The 17,047-nt window shown below is 39.7% G+C and overlaps 1 protein-coding gene across 1 annotated transcript; it reads right to left on the reverse strand.

The window, feature by feature from the left end:
- Positions 1-644: 644 nt before the first annotated feature.
- On the reverse strand, positions 645-16,958 carry LOC146449517 (DNA-dependent ATPase/E3 ubiquitin-protein ligase HLTF-like). Its single transcript, XM_085101470.1, has 16 exons — positions 16,590-16,958; positions 15,365-15,584; positions 14,302-14,376; positions 12,892-13,200; positions 11,664-11,950; positions 10,599-10,873; positions 10,085-10,192; positions 9,340-9,473; positions 8,548-8,691; positions 7,526-7,794; positions 6,818-6,997; positions 5,683-5,807; positions 4,117-4,418; positions 3,242-3,535; positions 2,365-2,445; positions 645-1,987 (listed from the first exon to the last, which is right to left on the reverse strand). Exons 1-16 carry the CDS (start codon positions 16,862-16,864, stop codon positions 1,838-1,840), a joined length of 3,228 nt encoding a protein of 1,075 aa, XP_084957596.1. The 5' UTR covers positions 16,865-16,958; the 3' UTR covers positions 645-1,837.
- Between the last annotated feature and the right edge of the window lie 89 nt (positions 16,959-17,047).

The following is a 17,047-nucleotide window of genomic DNA, read 5'->3' on the forward strand; positions in this document are numbered from 1 at the left end:
ATAAAGGTATAAAAAAAAACTTAGGGTCAGTTATTAAAAGACAGTTTAGACGGTGTTTAACAAAACCACGTTCTAAGCCATTTTCAATTTTGCCAACAATCATATAGTAAACACATTGGGCCAGTTATTTAAACAGAGTAGATATCAAGCCGCGGCTTAAGACAACCAGTGGGCCTCCAAATCTGTTGATAAGTGGTTTATTTCAGTTAGGGAGATTAATAGTTTTCTAGTCTGGGTTGCAAGCCTTCTTGTTGCCGGAGCAGCAGACAATGTTTAGATATGACTGTGGGCAAAATTGAAAATGGCTTAGAACGTGGCTTTGTTAAACACCATCTAAACTGTCTTTTAATAACTGACCCATTGTCTACTGCCGACGGTAACAAAAAGGCTTGCATCCCAGACGAGAAAACTATTTATCTACTTAAAATAAACCACTTATAAACAGATTTGGAGGCCCACTGATTGTCTTAAGCCGGAGCCTAAGTTAGACTCTGTTTAAATAACTGACCCTCGGTGTTTCTAAAGGCGCAACTGATTCAGGCTTGTGAAGATGATCACCGGCAGGACGCACATCCAATGCAAAGTAAACTGTTGAAACAAAGAGTTGATAGGTGGCTTATATGTAAACCAATAGGCTAACATGATCGTGTAAAAGTTGCAGTTTATTTATAAACTGTATATCTGTAATATTCATTTTATTCTTACAAACTTATCTCCGGTATAAAATTTACTAAATTTATCTCTGAGCTTTATCAATGTATGGTACCAATTCTGACCGAATATAAAAATATTTCAACGCGAACAAATATTGGATCTGTAAAGACCATAAAATAACCGTGTATACGTTTTTTAAACAATTAAATATATGAACTGGAATTTTCAAGTAGCGTCCTACACATAACTTAACTGTAACGAGTTGAAATAAAATAATTCAAATATTTGAGCAGTTTTCCTTGACTATCGCAGGGAACAACACCATATGTTTGTGTCATGTAATTGGCTTGAGGTGTAGTCCACCTCATCTCTCACCCCAATTCTTACAAAGTGTTACGGTGGGTTGCTCTCAGTATGACAAATTTGTTTAAAGGCGTTGTAAAACCAATCAGGCAATGGGGAACCTAAACAAAGATGTTCGTAGGCTACGGACGGCAACCGGAAGTTTATTGTTTCCCGTTTGGGGCATTCTCACCCTATACCCTACAATATCGGTAATGGAAGCCATACATATACAGGGCACCACAAAAAGAATTCTCCAGCCCTTGAGGAGAAGCGCAAGCAAGCGAAAATAAGAAACAAAAACGTCACAAACGTCAGTGCTTAAGTTCCCTTACAGCAAATCAATACCGACAGAGACTTATACTAACGGCCGTATTTTCCCGCGCTTAATTGTCCTTATTGGCTTATTATGCCATATGAATTTTTTGGCTTTTGTTTTACCACAGTCATTAGAACACTGCTCTTATTGATTTTATAAACTGAAACAAACAAAGGTAACGAAACGTGTATCACATCAGTCGGATTACAATTGTCGACGTCGTTTTTGAGATATCTCCGTTCAATCCAAATCGTTCGTACTGTCCAACCAGAGGTACCAATCTAAATGTTATCACGGAAACACCCGAAGAGTTTCCGAAACTTAAAATGTAGCCAAGTCGAAGAATTCCGAAGATTGTACCGCCTGTCAGTCAGTCATCTCAGAACACAAAACTTCACTTAGCGATGTATCCCCAAGACAAAAAAAACACCCTCTACTGAGTACAATTAGTTCTCGGGGATAATATTCCTGCCGTGACAACGTTTTACTGCGATAGGCAGTCTCCATCAAGAGTTTGCTTGGCTAGAAATCCATGAGTGTCTTAACATCTCGAATCCTCTGCTGACGCCTTTCTTCAGCTGTTGACTTGCTCTTGAATGCTCCCGCCATCAGTTCCCTTTTCGTTTTCTGCAGTTCAAGCATACGCTCTTCTATTGAATCTTTCACAACAAACTGGGGAAAAGAAATAATTGTTGAGCGAGGATCACACTTTTCTTTCCTTCTTTTTTTTAAATCATACTTTTCTTAATTTGAGCACAAAATGTCTTCGAATCCCTAAGCTCAGTTTCAATCGGTTTTGCGTCCCGTGATAATAAAGGGCCGGGAGAATGAAAGTCGGAACCACCCTGACTAAAATGTCTCTACTGAAAGCTACAACCTCAACTTAGGAAACCGATTAAGGTGGACAATGAAAACGGCATTGCAAACTATAGTAAGTTAGACTGTTAGTAATCTTTTTCTTGACAGTCGTGAGGGTGGGCTGCTTATATCACACTAGCAAGTAGAGTACTTTCATATCACAGTCTCAGTAAGTGACTAAGGAACCCTACCTTAGTTACAATAACATCCTTGGTCTGACCCAGCCTGTGACATCTGTCGAAACACTGATCTTCAGCTGCAGGGTTCCAAGCCTAAAAGGAAAAAGATGTTTGTTTAATGAATTGTGTAGTGGCCCTGGTGACCATGAGGAGATAAGACAGTTACTTATTCAAGGTAACAGCCGGGTTGGTAGAAACCACCGAGACTAGCACAAACGACCTCTTGGTTGCGCTATTAATTCTACTTTGAACCAACAGGGCTACAGTAGCGGGGTGGGTACTGACGAACAAACTGCGGGGTGAAGCCCTGTGATGGACTAACTCCTCATTCAAGGTAGCTTAGTTATGCTGCTTTCATGCTTAGCGTGGGGAGCAGGGATGGCGCAGTGGTGAGAGCACTCGCCTCCCACCAGTGCGGCGCGGGTTCGATTCCCGGACTCAGTGTCATATGTGGGTTGAGTTTAGCGTTGGTTCTCGTCTTTGCTCTCAAGGTTTTTCTCCAGGTTCTCCGGTTTTCCTCCCTCCACAAAAACCAACATTTTCCAAATTCCAATTCGACCTGGAACGCAAGGACACCTTTGAATGAGTTCCCAGAGCTCTTTGGTGCTTCATGGGTAAATAAATTACATTTGCACGTACATTTTTTAGCGCCAATCGGTCAAAAGACATTGGAGTGATCATGTTTGCATTAGCGGCTCCCACTGAGTTTGTTTGTGTAGCTCCGGCATTAAATGTGAATTCCTGTGAATTATTGTTCGACTACTCAGTTTCAATCTTGAACTACAAAAAAGTGGTGACAAGCGAACAGGCGGAGTTAAAACGCAACACGTTTGATGACAGGGAACACATTTTCGTTTTAACTGAGTATCCCAAACCTAAATCTACATACAGGATCTAGAAGGAACACTCTTGAGGCTGCTGTTAGGTTCACACCAACTCCTCCAGCTCTCAGTGACAGCAACATGACTGTAGGGGAGTCTGGACTACTGTCATCAAACGATTCTATAACTTCGGCTCTCTTTCTTTGAGACATTCTACCATCCAAGCGAACAAAGTTGAATCCTTGTGCTTCCAGCGGTGTCTCGAGGATGTCAAGCATAGAGGTGAACTGTGACACAACCAGGCTTTTTACTGAGGGATCTTCATTTCTGAGCTTGGTCAACAAAGACATGAGTATGTCAACCTGAAAGACAAAACAGGGTAACGTTTCAGGACAACGGGTGTTAATAACAGCGTTAGAACAACAGAAATTTAAGTTCATCCTATGTAGGACATGACACGAACGAAACAATTTATAATGTGCGGGTGCGTCTTTGATAAGCAGCAAAGTGCTCGGAGATCTATCCCTACCTAAGCAGCTGTTTATACGATCGCTTCGGGTCTTTTTCACGAATTGATTGATTGACTGACTGACTGACTGACTGACTGACTGACTGACTGACTGATTCGCTGGCTGATCGGCTGACTGACTGACTAACTGACTGACTGACTCACTGACTGACTGACTGACTGACTCACTGACTGACTGACTGACTGACTCACTGACTCACTGACTGACTGACTCACTGACTCACTGACTGACTGACTGACTGACTGACTCACTGACTGACTGGCCGGCTGACTGACTGACTGACTGACTGACTGACTGATTCGCTGGCTGGCTGCTTGGTTTGTTAATTGTGATTAGTCTGAGTTGACTGCTCCTAATATTCCTATTTCAGTAACAGCAAGTTGCCTCGGAGGCAAAATGTAAGTCATCCAAACCTTAGAACTAGAATGCCATTCTTCTGAGGCATCAGTCTGGTCTGTATCCTCAGTCTCTGGAGGCACTTCCACCAGTACATCCATCCCAATACACCCCCGGCAAAGGGGGCAGCGAGGATTGTGCTCACAAGTCTTGATCACATCTTCTATGCAACGCCGACAGAACACATGAGCGCAGTGTGTTATAACAGGGGTGGAGAGAGAATCCAGGCAAACAGGGCACTCTTCATCGGCTCCTGAACTCAGCAGGGTGACTAGCGTGGATATTAACTTCTGACGGAGCGCTTCTGGGGTGGAACAAGCTGCGTGGAGAGACACAACATAAAATGATCTGACTTCGTTTTTATTGCACAATATTATGACAACTATAACAACAATTGACTTACATGAGATCGATGTATTATTCAGTAAGTGACACAGGCATACTCGGAAAAAGAAAATCCGATTGCTCCTATCAGGAGTCGAACCAAAGAACTAGAGCATCCGAACTAGTAATCGGAAGGTCTTAGGTTCGACTCCTGATAGGAGCACTCGGATTTTCTTTTTCCGAGTATGCCTGTGTCACTTACTGAATAATACATCAATCTCATTTATTCACCAGGCTTAAAAAATTTCCATCACATTTATTCAATTGAATTACAGTTTACAATTTATATGAGCTTTTCTTTTCAATTAACGTATCATGGTCATATATTCGAAAAAAAAAGTAATCACATAGACACAAAAAACTACACTGCCACAGAACACAAAGAGGTCTACAGGTGCAGCATCTATTTCCACGCACGGTAGGTACGATTCACAAGAGTGATTACTTGATTTCTTGAAGGCTACCCTTCAATCTAGACCATTTCCTTTGAAAGCCGTTTAAGGTATTGCTATAATCTATCTTGTTCAAGAACGCAACATGAGGTCATGACTTGTACCACAACAACTGTTCTCTACTGACTCTACATATGTCTTTTGAAATGACTTGTTTCATAGGGTTTGCTCCCCAAACACTTGATCACTGTCTTCAGAAATAAATAGCTCTTCAGATAGACAATTCTGTTAAAACAGGTCCGCTATGGTGATAGCGGGGGCACGGTGGTGTAGTGGTTAGCGCGTCAGACTTTCGATCGGACGGTCGGAAGGTAGGTGGTTCGAGGTCAGGTTGGTCTCTTCATTGCTGTGTTGTTTCCTTAGACAAGAAACTTTGTTCCACATTGTCTCTCTTCACCGAGGTGTATAAATGGGTACCGGCGACATACTGCTGGGGGTAACCCTGCGATGGACTAACATCCCATCCAGGGGGGAGTAGCAATACTCCTGGTTGCTTCATGCTACAGAAACCGGGCTAAGTTCCGGCCGTGTGGACCACTTAGGCTTGTAGTGTGACTTAACCTTACTTTTATCTATGTGATTTACTCTCTATTTTTTCCTTAGGTATGACCGGTTAACTAAATTTTGTTTGTTGCTTACGTTTCTGTGTCAGTCTTCTCAATGGTTGTTTACACAGCGTCATGACTGATGTTTGTTAAATTAAAAATAGGTATTACACCGGTTAAATAAATCCACTACACTACTTACATTCAGTTGAAACAAACGCGGCTGCAGCAGCGCACAGTTTAGGGTGACAACACAATTGTCTGAGCCTCATCAGAATTGCCAACACATCAGCATAGTTGTTGAGAACGGTACCACTCTTGAAATATCTGAAAGGGGAGCACAAGCATGGCTTGTCACAAGAAGAGAGACTGTTGCGTATAGGAACCGTTCAGTATTTTTTGAAGTGCAGTGGGTAATAGTGTGAACTTAGAGTGAGGGATGCCGAAACAAAAAAGGAAAAGAAAAAATAAAATACAGTAAAAACCCTCAACTAAGAACCTACATTTTTGGGAAGTAGCCTAAACAGGTTCTTATATAAATGGTAGTTAACACAATTTTAGGCTACTTAGGTTCTTAAACTAGGTTCTTAATTCTGGAGAAAAGCAAATAAAACTCAGCTGCAAAACAAGATGGTTATTGGCCTATTTTCTATTTTTATTTTCTACTCTTCATATTGCTGTGTAAATTTACATAATGTCTTGCACTCTTTTTTTTATAAAAAAACAACTCACTTTTACAGTGATGAGAATCTGCTTTTTTCTTCAAATAGGATTCTTGCGCTGCAGCTGTAATGTACTAATATGATTTTAGAAAATAAGAACCTGTTCTCAATTTTTAGGCTAAATAGGTTCTTGTTTATAGGGGGTATAAAATCCAAATTTTAGGCTAACAGGTTCTTAATTTTCAGGTTCTTAATTGAGGGTTTTACTGTACTGACAAAGGAGGCTTTCGAAAACCACAGCATAAAAGGCTCTTAACAATGTTAATTTTTGCAGTTCATTGAGGTCATTTTTATCGACTTTTAAGAAATGCAAAGGTAGAAAGAACTTGTGTTTGATTTATCAGCAGAGTTGTTAACTAAAGGTAAATCGGCCGCTGTAAAGAGATTCGAATCTTTACTTCGCTACGCTCTTCAGTTCAAATCTTTACAGCGGCCAATTAACCTTTAGTTATCAACTCTGTTGATAAACCAAACATTCATTTCTACTCCCCACCAATGCAGCACCGCAGTTTCTAAAGAAACTAACTCCGTTATAGAAAAAAAACTTGTCACATCAAAATAGAGTCCAGTTGCATTGAGGGCATTACGCAGTACTTAATACAACTGAATACATACTTCCCAATCACCAGCTTTCCCTCTTTTGCCATTGAATCATACAGCTTTCTCTCTTCAAGAGACAGCTCTACTGGCTGTACAAACACCTGTCTCTCTGGTAACTCCACCAGAGGCTTGCCGTCAACTTGTTGAATCTTGGTGCGTCTCATGGCAATACTTCTCATAAGTAACTGCAAGCGTCTGTAATATGATAAGGCAAACATCAAGTGACCTATGATAGTACAGTCTGAAGGTGGTGCTACTTTTTGGGTCTGTGGTTGAAATGCCGTAGTGTGACTATTCAAAATTACAGAGCAGCACTTTCTTGTGGTGCTGTTTATTATGCTGTACAAGGTGGCTCTAACTTTTGAGTCTGTAGATGAAATCCTAAAGTGTGACCATTCAAATGAAAGCTACTGAGCAGTACTTTCCTGTGGTGCTCTTTATTATGCTGCACAAGATGGCACTAACGTTTGAGTCTGTCAATGAAATCCTAAAGTGTGACCATTCAAATGAAAGCTATTGAGCAGTACTTTCCTGTGGTGCTGTTTATTATGCTGTACAAGGTGGCTCTAACTTTTGAGTCTGTGGATGAAATCCTAAAGTGTGACCATTCAAATGAAAGCTATTGAGCAGTACTTTCCTGCTATACTGTCTATTATGCTGTACGAGGTGGTTCTGTCATGTCAATAGTTTTTCAAATGACTATTTCTTGAAGTGTTTAATTACCCCAGGGCAGTCTCATCACCATCACTGATTGGCCTTTCCATTGTTCTTCTCCACCATTGTCTGTCTGTGAATGGCTCCAGTTTTAAAAAGCTGATAATAGAGAACAAGTCCTTCATGGAATTTTGAATTGGTGTCCCTGTGACGACCCATCGGCGATCACACTTCAGTTCATGAACAGCTTTGGACATCATAGCATTAGGATTGCGGATCACATGGCCCTCATCAAGAACAACCCTGAGCCACGTGTTGTTCACCAGAGGAGATTTTCCCTGCTCAAGAAAAAAAAAAGAAAAGCAACATTTTAGAACAACAAAACAGGTATACGTTTTCAGGATCGAAAATTTATGTTAAAGCACAATCTCTCGATTGGACATTTTTGTCACATGATTAATTTGATAAAATATCACGTGACAAAACATCCCGGTAGATTGCCGGGAGCTCATATCCAACGTCGCGATTCAATGTCAGAGACTGGCAATGAATTTCAATAGCCTCTCTGCCAAGATGTTTTGTCACGTGATATTTTGTCAACTTAATCATGTGACAAAAACATCCAACACTAATAATCATTGATATAGATTGAACTGTGAGGGAATCGCAGGCTTGTGCTTGAACATAAATTTTTGGTCCTGAAAACGAAACCTGTTGTGTTAATATGATATGACAGGATCAAGATTCAATTTTTTCTCCAACAATATTTTAGAAGTTTGCAGAGAGCCCATGGATCTGCAAAAACACATTTATTTTTCAAAAGTCTTGGTTTTGCTGATTTTGGTTAAACACTAGATTTCAATGTTTTTGTATGAATGCATACTCAATATCAAAAATATTTGAACTATTTAGAACCCAAGTACTTTTTGTTCCACATGTTTTGTCGCCTTCTTTTCTCTAAGAAATCTCTGTCAAAATGCGCAAGCTCAAAACAGATTTTGAAAGACTGTCAATCACTTTTCCAAGAACCTGGCCAAATAAGACATGACAAAAAGGCTGTTTATGAGGAGGGTCAATTGAATGTACAATACCTTAGAAAACTCAGAGGATAAGGTTTGGTATGTTGTAAGCACAACATCTTGCTTAGCCAACATGTTTGCATCTTTAGTGCGTTCAGAGCCATAGTAGGTGTACACACTTAACAAGCCATCATGAACATGAACTTCAAATTGATCCTACATTGAGAAAGAAAAAAATGTACTAAGGGTTAGATTCAGGATTTCTCATGTTTCACTCAGCAAAATTTGAAAATAACAAGCTCAAGCCAGTTCTTAAAGGATGAACTGGCATCCTATTGAGATAGTAATACTCCTGGTCACTTCATGTTGGGTTAATGCTGTGATCGACTAGCATCCCAACCAGGGAGAAGCATTGGACTCCTAGTCACATTGTACTGAGCCTTGAATTAATTTTCGCTTATGCCAAGAAGCCTACTTAACCCTGAATTTGGGTTCTTTATCTAAGACAGACCTTTATGTTATTTTCATATGACTTCATGTCTGACAGTAAATTATTTGTGTTTTAGCAAGAATTTAGGGAAGGGGACAGTTTGTGATGTCAATCATACAGTTCATGTATCTCATTAACGTGCATTTCTGGACAGATCTCTCCATTTTAGGAGGGGTGAGTTGTACTATTTCAAGATGTACTTCATTCTGGGTATATTGAGGAAGAGGTACACTTGGTATCCAGCTGTAATTAATAAAAAAATTATTGTGGATCAACTGCAATCTTTCCTACTGTACACTTGTAACAGTACTGACCTTAAATTGAAGAACGTAAAAAAGAAAGGATGAAAATTGAACGTTCATTATCATATATACCTGCCAGTTACTCAGGACAGAAAGTGGGCAGATCACCAGTGTTGGTCTTGGTCCATAAATTGGCACAGTTTCTTGGGACTGTCTTACATCTTGAGCCACTGATAATAACTCCTTTGCATCCACATTCTTTGAAACTATGAGAAAAAAGTAAAAGATAGCATGATTGAGAAACATTTTGCTTATCGTAAACACTACCAAGGCAAGGAGTTGAACACAGTGCTGGTATTATCGTAAAACAAATCCAAGTGGTCAGAGAAGAGGAACATGACTCCAGGACCTGCACATTGTAAGTCTTTTAAAGTCAAAGAATGGTCCTCATGTCAAAGAACAAATTGCTATCTTGCCCCCATACTTTTCTTATAAAAGTACTGGGGAGAAGTTATTAAAATATCAAGAAAATTCACCTTGGGTGATCATGTCCTTAATTCTCATGACTTCAGGGGTTGAATAAGCATTGACATTACAAGGAGAAATTTGATGCTGATCACTGTTAGGGCTTAAAGGGTTAAGGGCCCACTACCTATACTAGTCCCTCAAAATGATCAAACAGGCAATGAAACAGTTGTGATTCCAAATCCTAGGCCAAGAAAAAGGGTACCCTACAGCACTTTGCCTGGAAAAGGTACATACCTTGTAGAGTCAGGGCACCAACCCTGGTCAGAATGTGAGAATTGCATCACTAAGTACTCTTCTAACAAAACATAAAGTTTGCTGAACAAGTGTCAACCCAAAATGCACACTGTACCTGTTGGAACCTCTTTGGTGGTAAGATCTTGAGGGAGGGGTGGTAAAGGAGGTGTAGCAGCATCTTCTTCAGTTAGGTCGACAGCAGTGACAACAGGAACATGCTTCCCTGTTAAAAAAAAATGATGATAATAACAATAATAATAACTTTATTTATATAGCGCCATTCCTATGCTCATGGCGCTTTACAAAATATACAGTAATAAAACAATACTGTAATCATAGCATAATATTGGAATGGCTTTCAATTGAGTGTTGTTAAACCAAAACCAAAGTAATATTACTCTGACCAATCACAACAGACACCATTAGTGCGATGAACCAATCACAAATTGAAATAAATACATGTTACCGGTCAGCCAAGTGTTGGAACATGCATGCGAGAAAGTCACAATGAGGTTTGGTTTTGCTTCTCATTGGTTGAAATAGAAGCAAAGTTTTGCTAGCCAATCACAGAGTGAAGTAAAACAAAACCAAGCAATTGCCTTCAAAATCAAGATCTCAAGCTGTCCTACCTTTTCTCCCCTTCTTCCTCTTGTTATTTGTCTTCTTTGTCTCTTTCTTAGATGACTTAGAGTTGCTGTTCACTGGGAGATCATCAGCCTCTTTCATGGCTGGTTCCTCTATATCTTCTGCTTTCATACTTGTCTCATCTTTCCTTGAGGCCTTTGGTTTTTTGTTTGGAGTAGGTGCTGTGACCTTGTTTCCCACTTTATCATCTTCATCATCGTCATCATCTTCTTCATCTAGGATGTCAGCCTCAACATACCGCACAGTTCTCTTGGTGGTTCTAAATTGAAGACGTGTGCAGAATAAGGCCCTAAGTGACTTTCGATGTAAGGTCAAATTCTCCTTTTTTTCACAAGTAAATACAAGGTATTTTTGGAAGGAGAAACTAGCAATTTATCAGAAGTCACTTAGGGCTTTTTTCCAGGCATCCCTTCAATATTACATAAGGTAAAGGCTTGAGCCAAGGTTAGACATTTTGTTTGTCAGTATTCATTTAATGGCCAGAGTATAGTTTGCTGGTGCAGTAAATTATGAGTTAATGCCACATTAACCCTTTCAGCATCAATAGTGACTAACCAGCATCTAATTAAATTAAACAATATAAAGGAATAAAGGAATGGTCTACCATGTTACAAAGGCCCCATGGAAGGGTCATATTCCATTAACTAAGGTGTACATTTTACATCCACGCAGTAAAATTTTCAAAACACTTCAAACACTTCAAAAACTCATTAATAATTCACAAGCCCATTGACCTATCAAATGGTCGATAAAACATCATGTGTAGTGGTTTTAAAACCTGATAACACCTCCTCCTTATTAGTATGCGGTGTTTAATGTTTTTCTCATATGCTAATTTCCAGCATTCACAAAAGCATCATTGTTATAAACTCTCTAGAACACATGCTTTTCCAGGAATGTTTTTGACGCTGTTCAAAAAACTCGCAGCACGTGTTTTATCGGGTCTAAAATCACTTGACTGTGCCTCATGGTTTGAAATCCCAATAAAACACTGCTGCTCGTGCTTTAAACATTACATAACACCAAACATAATAGGTTAGTTGAGTCACCTTGCCGATCTCCTGACTGGTTGAGATGCAGCTGCCTTCTTGATGGAATCAATACCAGGACTAAAGTCAGGATCCTCCTTTCCAGTCATATTAAACGACACATCACCAGAATACTCGTCGTTGTCCTCATCATCCTCATCAGCAGCTTCATCGATATCATAGTCATCCTCTTCATCATCCAGAACAACTTCCTCTATTTGATCATCATCTTGCAAGAAATTGGCTTCCTTTCTTCGTTGGCTCTTTGTTTTTGTACGATTTGTGCGTTTTGTTTGTTTCAGTTTACGCTGCAAAGAGAATAAGGATAGAAAGGATCCATGAGAATGGCAACGAGTTCAGATTCCTTATCGACATGTTGAGAATAGAAAGTCTCATGTGATGAAATGATATATCAAAGGTAACTGCTGCCATGGCTGTGTACAATATGCCACTTAAGTTAATTTCTCCAAACTTGACAATGATGACAAGAAGTCATTGAAAAGTTGTGTTACATTTTTATCATTAATTTTCTTTGTGCAATATTTTTCGAAATCAGTCCTTACTAGAAACCACTTCCATCCCATGGATATTATTATTTTTGATCTCTATAACACTCATCTAACCGATATGGAATGTGAACAAATGATTGTAATGAGTAAATAAAGAGGTGAAAGAACAGGCAAATGAGGAAAGAACTGAGCGAGTAAGTGAGTGAATGACAGCTTAAGCATGAATGCAGTGGGGAGGGAACCAACAAATAAATGAATGACCAAATCAAAAAGAGAATCATTTGAGCGCTGACATCTTGAGTGTAACCCCTTCACTCTGATGAGGGGCTAATGTTAAAAAGGTCAGCCCTTGAATCTCTTTACAGTGGCCAAATTATCTTTAGGTATTTACTAATTAAAATTGCTAAGACCAAACATTTGTTTCCCCTCCCTCAAAGACACAGCCCCAAATTTTTTTTTATTTTTGAAACTAACCCCCTCATCTATTCAAATTATTAGGGAGCTTAAGCACAGACATTTGTGAGCTACGGACGGCAACTGGAAGTCAAATGTTTCCCTTTTTTGGCGTGTTTTTGCTCTTCACAACATTTAGCAGAAGCTTTTGTTGGACGTCTGTGGCTTGACGTTACATTCGTGATGGCTTCAAAACGCCCAAAAAAGAAAAACATGCGACTTCGAGTTGCCATCCATGGCTCACGAACGTCTGTGCTTAAGCTCCCTATTGTCTACTAAACAGTAACCTTTGATGAATTGGCTGATTCTGGTTTCCTATCTGACAAAGTAACCAATGGCTTTCCATCGTAAAAATTTGTGACAATAAGTGAGATAATTTCCAGAGTCTTTCCAAGGCCCATGTCATCAGCAAGAATTCCCCCGAGCACACATTTGGGTTGAGTACTTGTAGCGTAATTTGTAGCTGTGTTGAAGTACTGAATCTGTCCACCAACTTTTCTTTCTTTCCAGAAAGGTGGAAGGTCTTTGGAGTTCTCGCAAGCAACCATCCAAGAAAGGGCTCTTTTCTGATGAGGATACAACTTACTTTTTATAGCCTAGCAAAATAAAAGGAACATCATTGATTACTGTATATACTGTTCAGAGATTCTAGCTCTTACAGGCAGTGGATACCTCACTTCACACAATAATTTCAGAGTTACTATTTACAAACTCTGTTAAGAAAAGATCGGTTTTTGTCCAGTCTATGATCTTTACATGTAGAATCAACAATATCACGGATTAACACTTCAGATTTGGAACAGCGAACATTTGGGCCAAAAGTACTCCAAAGCAGGCGCTGGCAGTTTGTAATTCGAGTGGATCGTTTTGGCTACACTGAATAAAAATTTCAATCAAGCTGGTAAAATTGGGTAAACAAGATATAGTTTATTCTGCTGGATTGAGATTTGTAATGGACCGGTAGACATAAACTTGTGTTAAAAATGATCTTAATACAACAATGATGGGTGGTGGTTAAGGATGTTACTTACATGGATTAGACAAAATATTTGTTATGAAAAATTCTGCATGTGATTGTTTGCCATGACACTAGAACGTTCCAGAACATTGTAAGCTAATTTAAGCATGTTGATTCAGGGTTATTCTTGAACACTCTACCTGTGTAATAGTTTATTTTTTGGAAAATTGCATAAGTTGCCCTAAAAGGATCAGAGTTTACTGTGTCATGTTACGAGAAATAGATTATATATCTACAGATATATAACCAAGAATTTTAAGCTGTGAACTAACTGGTTTCTTAGGTAAGATAAAGCTTATTTAACTTTGGCAGAGGCCCCTGCCAACTGAACTAAGCTGTGAAAACTACACCAATGTAGGTTCATTGGAGATTAAGTTGCTATGTCCAACATCCCTACATTCTGTTCAGTCAAGAAAGTAGCGCAAAAAGAGGTTGGACTCTGATTGGCCACAACAATATTTTTGTGGCCAATCATAGAAAAGGATTTCAATGAGTTTTGGAATTGGCTGGTTTTGAGTATTATCCCAGGGGCTCGCTCGTTCATTCTTGTAAATTGACCGGTTTCGTCTTCCTCATGACCCAACTATCTGCCGCTGGGTCTCTGAGGATGTCATCCACTATTCGATACTCATAATAATAAATTTGCAATATATTTGAAAGAATATTGAAACTGATTTACCTCTGCAGGTTCAGCAGCTGCCACTTTACTCTGCTCTCCAAGTTTCTCAAATAGTTTGTCTAATTCTCTTGTCATCTGCCAAAAGAAGTGCAAATATCCTGTAATCAGTATGCACCTTTTAATAACCTGTTTGAGTACACAGCAAGTTCAAAACTAGAATTAAAATGATCAGCACTACAACAGAGCAAAACTGTCCAAAGTTTTCATGTCTGTAGACTCATTTACAGGCTCGGGGGTGGAGTGAGAGTTATCCCACTCACAATGATGAAAAAAACTCTTTTGAATTTTTGGTGGAGCTTCAGTTCCAAACAGGGTCACCCTGACCCTATTTCAGACTAAAATAAGCTATTTTTCCATACCCCTTTTCAGATCAGACCTGGCTTCTAAAACTCAGACCGATTTTCAGACTTTGTTCTCTAGAATCCATACCTGTTTTCAGACTTTCAGACCAAAATGACTTGAAAACCATACCCTTTGGCGCCGCACATACCTACATAACTTACATAGAGGAGTACTCCCCCATCCCTGGGTATAATCCTGGCAATTATTTACACTTTAAAGAGAAGAATCTTATTCTAAACCTTGTACTGTATTTCCCAACAGCAAGAATAGAAAAAGAAATCTGATATACATACTATTAAGAATTATGAACTATAACAGTCCTAGGCATGTCAGTTAGGAATGCCTGGACAGGTAAGTCGATAGGTTCCAGAAAATATTCCCACATAACCCATAGGTTATAGGAAAAATATTAGTATATAAAATATGATCACCTAGGTGGGTGTAGCCCCCGGGACAGTTTGTGGTGACATTTTTTGACATTTTAACAACTTGAGCAGAAGTCATTGTCAATTAAGTCAGGTCAATTGTGGATCATCAATAAACGGTAGAAATTTCTCTGGTTATTGACCTGATTGGTTGACAAAGTTATAGACCAATCAGGTCATGGGATAGATCCTCGGGAGGGTTTGGGGAAGGATTTATTTAAATTTTGAAAGTTCAAGGGATATTTACTGGTTTGTGTTTGTACCCAACTCAAAGCTCATCACAGACATCAGATTACCTGGTCATTAGAAATCTTTATAGAAGGTGGCCTGCCAATACCCATTACTACACCAGGGCCTGGCATTCCACTCTTTGATGGGACTGGTTCTCTAAATAATCTCAATATGTAACCATGTCGACGCATCCTCTGAATAACTTCTTGTTCGTTTTCTGGTCTACCCCAAAATGTAATATCACAGGGCATGGTATATATGTTTTTCATTCCAAAGGGAACAACGCTATGAAAACAAGAAAGTGTTGATATAAAATAAAGAAATGAAATAGAGAAAGCTGTAACAAGTGTTAACAAAATGAAATGAATATCATATCATACACAGTAGGCAACTTGAAGGGACCTAGAAGCCAAAATACTGAAAACTTAATTACAGCCCACCCCTTGTGATTAACTAAATTTATTACAGAAATACTGACCAAGAAGCTTATTATCAATGGTCAAATTTCAAGGGACATTTTAAATCTTCCTTGGGAGTGGATACTGCAAGGTTACAAATTTGAGTACTTTCGACGAGATTTCCACATTGCCCCCAGTTGTCATGCATATCTTGTCTGACTCAAACGCTATTCTGTGCTCATTGTTTGTTTATGAGGGATAGTATGAGAACATTGTACCATTGCATTGTTATTAATGTAAAGGGTTGTCGGGAGATCTGTTGTGTACGTTTTGGTAAAAGACACAGGAAATGACTATTTCTTACCCTTATGCAGTATAATGTGCTAAAAATTAAAGGGTGGGAGAGGGGAGGCAGGCTTAGGTGAAGGGTACTAGGAGGGGGGGAGAGGCAGGGTTAGGTGCAGGGCCATTGGGGCACTTGTAAGAAATCTCAACCAAGTTCAAATGGTCTTGCCTTTGCCTGGCCTCTCCCCTGCCCTCCCCTCCCTCACCATCAGCTAAAATAAACACAGATACACAATAGGTGCATTATGTCAAGCATATTTTACCCCCGCAGAAAACCCTTTTGGGGTTCAAATATGCATTTTAATTTAGCTAATTCAGAGGAGCACACCCAATCATGCAGGCTGTAATTGGAATAACTGCTTTATTTTTCACGAGAAAAGGGATCTGAAATCAAGGGTGAGGAGACACTCCGGGTTTTTAGGGGTTCTTTTCCTCACTTTTATATGGGAGTTCCCCCCCCCCCCCCCCCGGGAGGAGACACAACAAAGGCATTGTTCCCGCGATTTTTTGTCACTTCGTGTGTTTACCTCCATTTTGCAAAACCTACCCCTCTAATCTCGCCAATCCGTTGTCCATAACATTCGCCAGTGCTCGAGCAAGCTCTCTTTTTATGTGACCAACTTGTATGCCATACACATTGTCCACACGAACAGCGTTTCTGTCGTACGGATTGTGGGGTTCACGTGTTAATGACACCATCTCGTTGTTGTTTACTGTCCCTCGATAGTAGCGGATGCCCACAATATCGCCTCTGTAGCCACCAATACAAACTTCATTGTCCAATTCATCGTCCGAGTCCGAAATATCTAGAAAATTCGCCATGTATCAGCTGGTTAAAGAGGGAAAAAACAAACTAAAGGCGACGACCCCAAGCCTTCTGATATTTCCGATGATAAATTTTCGCGCCCGCGTTTCAAACGAGTATCAAATAACTTTGAGGATGCGCGAAGACTGGTAATGAACCGGAAAGGTTTTAGTGGGAAGGGGGTACGGAACACCCTTTTT

Source organism: Pavona decussata, unplaced genomic scaffold, assembly GCF_977016875.1.
Source record: "Pavona decussata unplaced genomic scaffold, jaPavDecu1.1 SCAFFOLD_602, whole genome shotgun sequence".
Classification (NCBI taxonomy): Eukaryota; Metazoa; Cnidaria; class Anthozoa; order Scleractinia; family Agariciidae; genus Pavona; species Pavona decussata.

Coding starts and splice junctions, on each gene's coding strand:
- LOC146449517 (XM_085101470.1), bottom strand. CDS start 16,864: ATGGCGAATTTTCTAGATATTTCGGACTCGGACGATGAATTGGACAAT. Junction 3,536..4,116: donor AATGGCATTCTAGTTCTAAG/GTTTGGATGACT, acceptor TTTGTCTTTCAG/GTTGACATACTCATGTCTTT. Junction 1,988..2,364: donor AGGATGTTATTGTAACTAAG/GTAGGGTTCCTT, acceptor TCTTTTCCCCAG/TTTGTTGTGAAAGATTCAAT.